The 6,000-nt window shown below is 38.3% G+C and overlaps 1 protein-coding gene across 1 annotated transcript; it reads left to right on the top strand.

Annotated features, from left to right (window-relative positions):
- The first annotated feature begins 1,383 nt into the window (after positions 1 to 1,383).
- Positions 1,384 to 5,842, top strand: LOC132183265 (triacylglycerol lipase SDP1). Its single transcript, XM_059596665.2, has 4 exons — positions 1,384 to 1,781; positions 2,048 to 3,478; positions 4,472 to 4,615; positions 4,740 to 5,842. The coding sequence occupies exons 2-4, from the start codon at positions 2,060 to 2,062 to the stop codon at positions 5,655 to 5,657; spliced, it is 2,481 nt and encodes an 826-aa protein (XP_059452648.2). The 5' UTR covers positions 1,384 to 1,781; positions 2,048 to 2,059; the 3' UTR covers positions 5,658 to 5,842.
- Positions 5,843 to 6,000: the final 158 nt, after the last annotated feature.

The following is a 6,000-nucleotide window of genomic DNA, read 5'->3' as shown; positions in this document are numbered from 1 at the left end:
TAGTGTGTTACTCCTGACAATGAAAGCTATGTATTGATTGGTGTCGACCATTGGAATTCCATTTCAATCGCTTGGTTGCTAATACCTACTTGGTGAGATATTTCTTTATTCTTGTTGGAATCCACTTTAGGGTGATGAATTTATATTTAATGGAAGAATGCATGTATTCTTAATATGGTGATAATCTCTAGATATTTTCTCTAGGGAAGACAATTATAAACTCATTATTGTTGATAGTGGAAGATTTGACTGGATTAAGTGCCATGTTTTTTACATTCGAATTGTAGGGTTTTCCATATAAAAATCTTGGTGTCTTACTTGTGGTTTTGCTTGATTATTATTCTGTTATTGTCACTATTTAATTTGCAAAAGGAGGAATAGATTAATTCCGCTGAGTATCTGAAATTGATGTTCACCCCTAACACTTACTGGTCTCTAATACCTCTTCAACATTTCAGTTGATTGGCAACATTTCAGTTCATTTGTTATTATTAAGGGTGGGGAATAAGAACCATTTTTTTGATCATCAAATGTCCTCCCACGAAAGCTTGAGGTTGCAGGGTGAGGAACCAAGAAATCCTACACGATTTTCTTTGTAAAATTTTCTAACAGTAGATTTTCTCGAGAACCAACATTAACTCTCAAAACGATTTCTCTGTTTCTAAAGAGAAAAAGACATAAATCTAAGAACTTACCAATGGTGAAGCAACAGCAAAGGACCATTAGTTTTTTTCGGTGGTTGTCAACAGCACTCGGTAGTAGCGTGGGCAATGGCGTGAGTTTCCTCTTGAATAGGGGGGCGGGTGTTTGTTGATGGACATGTTGAAGAGAATTGGTAAGTGAGATATACTAACTTGTCCATTTTTTTTTTAAGGACACAAAATACTTAATTTATGCCACGCCTTTATAGAAGTTATTATCGTAAAGAAAGATCGGTTATTATCAAAGATCTGATCAATTTAAGAATGGATTGAATTTCCTCCAACCCGGAAAACTGTCATTAAAACCAAAACCGTCCATGTGTGTGTGTTTTTTTTTCCAGGCAACCGTACATGTGTTTGAAAGTGGAGACATTTGCGGCAAACTAAGTTGTTGAGTTTTGGAACTTACTATTTAAAGCGAAGTATAAATAAATATGAAAAAAAAAAAAAAAAAAAAAAAAACCTAGCCGACTAAATAGAAAACAGAGAATTTGATTTTCCTCTGTTTTCTTTCATTTCTGTATTAACATTTAACCGTTCTTTAAATGGAAAGATTTGACTTTTAATAATTAGAAACATCCAGCAATCAACAAGTTTGACCGCATTCCTTATCCTTCACTTTTTGTAGTTTTATTTATTTATTTTTTCACGAGTTTTCATAATCTTTCTGATTTAGCAAAATTCGGAGTCAGCGCCACGTCCACATCTTTATCTTTTCTCAGAATGCATACACCTGGCTTGTTTAATCCTGTATCAGGAGCCATTTGTTTTCTGGGATTTGTTGGGTTTCTCTTGTAGACATCGTGAAATTTTTTTTTTTTCTGGGATTTGTTGGGTTTCTCTTGTAGACATCGTGAAATTTTTATTTCTGGGATTCTTGGGTTTCTTTGGGAGGTGTTGAGAGTTTTGGGTTGTGGCATTGCATTTGGCTGTTGATTGGTGGTTGGGAATCAGAGGTGGGATTTGTGTTTTGCTTCGTGGGTTTTATTGGAATTTGAAACGAAGGTTGGAATTTGGAAGGTTGTGCTTAGTTTCCATTGATCAAGTTCTCTGATTCTGAGTGAAGCGTCTGGAATAGAGGTATTTTGATCTCTGGGGTCTTGTGAGTTTCATTATTCATCCTAATTTGGGGGGTCTTTGATTTAGAACCCATTTGGCTGTTGAGTTGGAGGTGGTTGGGAAATTGAGGGTTTGAGATAAAAAAATGTTCTTTGGCATTTCATTTCAGTTATATTTGCTGTAGCTTTTTGTGCTTATCGATTTTCCTTAAACTTTGTACATTGAGCAAACTCAGCTGTAAGAAAACCAGTCATTTGAACAGTACTTTTTTTTTTTTTTTTTTATAGTTTAACCAGGATATGGATATTAGTAATGAAGCCAGTGTTGATTTTTCTCCAATTGGACCTTCAACCGTTATTGGTAGGACAGTTGCTTTCAGAATTTTATTCTGCAAGTCAATGTCACATTTAAGGTATCAAATATTTGGTGTGGTGCGGCATGTCATCTTCAGATTTAAGGACATTTTCATACCCATGATATCATGGTTGCATCCGAGAAACCCAAAAGGGATATTGGCAATGGTGACAGTAATTTTCTTTTTGTTGAAACGGTACACAAGTGTAAAGCTGAGGGCTGAAATGGCTTATAGGAGGAAGTTTTGGAGAAATATGATGAGAAGTGCATTAACCTATGAGGAGTGGGCTCATGCTGCTAAGATGCTTGATAAAGAGACCCCAAAAATGGACGAATGTGATCTATATGATGAAGAACTGGTTAGGGACAAGCTTAAAGAGCTCCGCCACAGACGCCAGGAGGGATCTTTGAGGGATATTATCTTTTGCATGCGAGCTGATCTTATCAGAAATCTTGGTAATATGTGCAACCCTGAGCTTCACAAGGGTAGGCTTCAAATGCCCAGACTCATAAAGGAATATATCATAGAGGTCTCAACTCAGTTAAGAATGGTTTGTGATTGGGATTCAGAGGAGCTATCGTTAGAAGAGAAGCTTGCTTTTGTAAATGAAACAAGATATGCCTTTGGAAGGACAGCTTTGCTTTTAAGTGGGGGTGCCTCTCTTGGATCTTTTCATGTTGGTGTGGTTAGAACACTGGTAGAGAATAAGCTTTTGCCTAGAATAGTTGCTGGCTCTAGTGTAGGATCCATTATGTGCGCTGTGGTTGCCACTAGATCTTGGCCTGAGCTGCAAAATTTTTTTGAGGATTCTCTGCACTCGTTGCAGTTTTTTGATCAGATGGGTGGGATTTTCACAGTCGTGAAGAGAGTAAAGACACGAGGGGCTGTGCATGAGATCAGGCGGCTGCAGATGATGTTAAGGAATCTAACTAGTAACCTCACATTTCAAGAGGCTTATGATATGACAGGCCGAGTTCTTGGGATAACAGTTTGCTCCCCAAGGAAACATGAGCCGCCTAGATGCCTCAATTACTTGACTTCACCTCATGTCGTAATATGGAGTGCAGTGACTGCTTCTTGTGCCTTTCCTGGCCTCTTTGAGGCTCAGGAACTGATGGCAAAGGATAGAAGTGGAGAGATTGTTCCTTACCATCCACCATTTAATTTTGATCCCGAGGAGGACCCTGGCACACATGTGCGTCGGTGGAGAGATGGTAGCTTGGAGATTGATTTACCTATGATGCAATTAAAAGAACTGTTTAATGTGAATCATTTTATAGTCAGTCAGGCAAATCCTCACATTGCACCACTATTGAGGATGAAGAAATTGGTGGGAGCTTATGGAGGCAATTTTGCTGCCAAGGTATGTATCTATTGACTTGGAACTTCAATTTGTTTGATCTGTTTTACTCTTGGTTGATGTTTCTGCATCTATCTTCAAGTTTCTGCATTATGTCGTTTATTGCCAACAAAAAAGCTTTATGGAAATGATGGTTCCTTTAATTCCTTCTTTGTCCTTTTCCCTGCCCCTTATCATGTTTCTAATTATTCTCACTAGTGGGACTAAACAAACAAAAATAAACGATTAACACTATGATTTTGGATTTGAAGCGTTTGTGTCATGTACTCTTGTTGGCTGCTGAACTACTGCTTTCAGCCATATTTTCGATGGACTATAGCTGAAATGTGAATTAGTATTCTATCTCCCTTATCTCAGATCTAGGGACTTCACATAATCTCTGTCTCTATGACTATATCTCTAGCTGGAGCAACCATAGGAAGGAAGCCTTCCGACCCAGACCGAAAGAGGCCTATTCTGCTGGTTCGGATTGGGAAGGAGCAGCTCTAGACTCTGGTTCTTGTTAGGAATCAGAATGATTCATCCCTATGCTATGTATGATTCATCGGATTATTCTTATGCATATTTGTTGGGTGACTTAAGATTTTTGGCATATGAAACAATGTATCTGCATGCCGCATGCTTATATATTCCCATCCACCACCCTTCTCGAGACTATATGTCACCTGATTGGAACCACATGAACATAGACTAATTGGCTGATGAGTCCTCGCCTAGTGGTTCTGTATTTTAGTTCTTAAAGTATTGATTAAATGATTAAATTTACTTTTTTTTATTAGTTTAAGCTTTTAGTACAAGTAGAGATTTAACTTGGTATCAGAGCCACAAATAATGAGTTCCAACCATGATTCCACAGTTTAGTTTCCATTTCAATTAAGCTTAAACTTTTAGGATAAGTGGTGATTTAACATCAGTTATGCAATCTGTTATGTCTCTCTCTTTTCTTGGCATTATGGTGAGATGAAAATAACACATCTCATTGTATTAATTGTGTAGCTTGCCCATCTTACCGAGATGGAGGTGAAACATAGATTCAACCAGATGTTGGAACTCGGTTTTCCTCTGAGTGGAATTACCAAGCTGTTTGCCCAAGATTGGGAGGGTGATGTCACCATTGTTATGCCTGCTACGTTTTCTCAGGTACATGCAAAAGTAGGCCTAGCAGCAGTTCTAATGATATAATGGTAAAATTGTGTCAATTGGAGAATTCTTATGATGATGACTAACTAGCGATTTGTTTCCCACTTCTTATATCATCTGCCAGTACTTAAAACTTATACAAAACCCAACTTATGTGGACCTTCAAAAGGCTGCAAACCAAGGGAGGAGGTGCACTTGGGAGAAGCTCTCTGCCATAAAAGCGAACTGTGGCATTGAGCTTGCTCTTGACGAGTGTGTTGCTATTCTCAACCACATGCACAGGCTGAAAAAGAGTGCTGAGAGAGCTGCTGCTTCTTCTTTTCATGGCCTGGCCAACACAGCCAAATTCAATGCTTCAAAAAGAATTCCTTCTTGGAACTGCATTGCACAAGAGATCTCAGTAGGCTCCATTGAAGAAGACCTTCTCACTGAAGCCGCTTCCCCGTTCCATCAAGAAGTTAATGCATCCACGAGAGGACATTCTGGCAAGAATTTGCGTAGCCATGGAAGTGATGGTGAAGCCGAAAATGTTCCTTTCGATTCTTGGACGAGATCAGGTGGGCCCTTGATGAGGACTTTTTCAGCTGATAACTATATTGAATTTATCCAAAATGTGGCCACAGATGCTGAACCGGACAGAAGTTTAACAGCTAACAATCAATTTTTCCATATTCCAAGGGTGACATCACCGGATAGAAGTTCAGAAAGCACAGAGATTGGATATGGAGTTTCTGCAGATGGTTCCAGCATAATGGTAACTGAAGGTGATCTTCTACAACCTGAAAGAATCCGTAATGGGATTGTGTTCAATGTTGTTAAGAAAGAAACCTTAACGAGGTCAAGTAGGAGTCATGATATGGGAAGTTTCAACAATGATGTTCCTGCATCTGTGCAACTTGAATTTCTAGATAAGGAGATGGATGCTAGCTCTACATCTGACTTTGGTGATCATAATGTCACTGTGACAAATTGCCCTGAAGGACCAGATCCAGATCCTACTTCCATGGATCATTCTGGCATTGATGATGGTATCAATCACTGACTTGTGGATGGTTAATTTTGAGAACCATTTTTCTTTATTGAATTTGTATAAAATTTGGATGAAGTGATCACTAAATTAGAGTTTATCTGAAAATTAGATTAATTTGTGCCACGTGATACCGATACGCATGTAAATTACGACACAAGTTTGTAAAGAGTTAATAGTAAAAGTTGTAGTCACCTCAATGGTCTTTCTTGGATCTATAAGTGCGTTTAAAAGTCAATATGAATATAATGTTATTGGGGAAGAAGAAAAACCCTCATATTTTTGCATGCTTAGTCAGAATCTTTTCCTCCAAGCAAAATAGACAATGTTCTCATTGGTCCACAAGAAAATAGATTGC

The sequence above is a fragment of the Corylus avellana genome, chromosome 5 (assembly GCF_965113065.1).
Source record: "Corylus avellana chromosome 5, dhCorAvel1.hap1.2, whole genome shotgun sequence".
Classification (NCBI taxonomy): Eukaryota; Viridiplantae; Streptophyta; class Magnoliopsida; order Fagales; family Betulaceae; genus Corylus; species Corylus avellana.
Note: the sequence above shows the minus strand (reverse complement) of the source record. Positions and strands in the feature narration are given on the sequence as shown.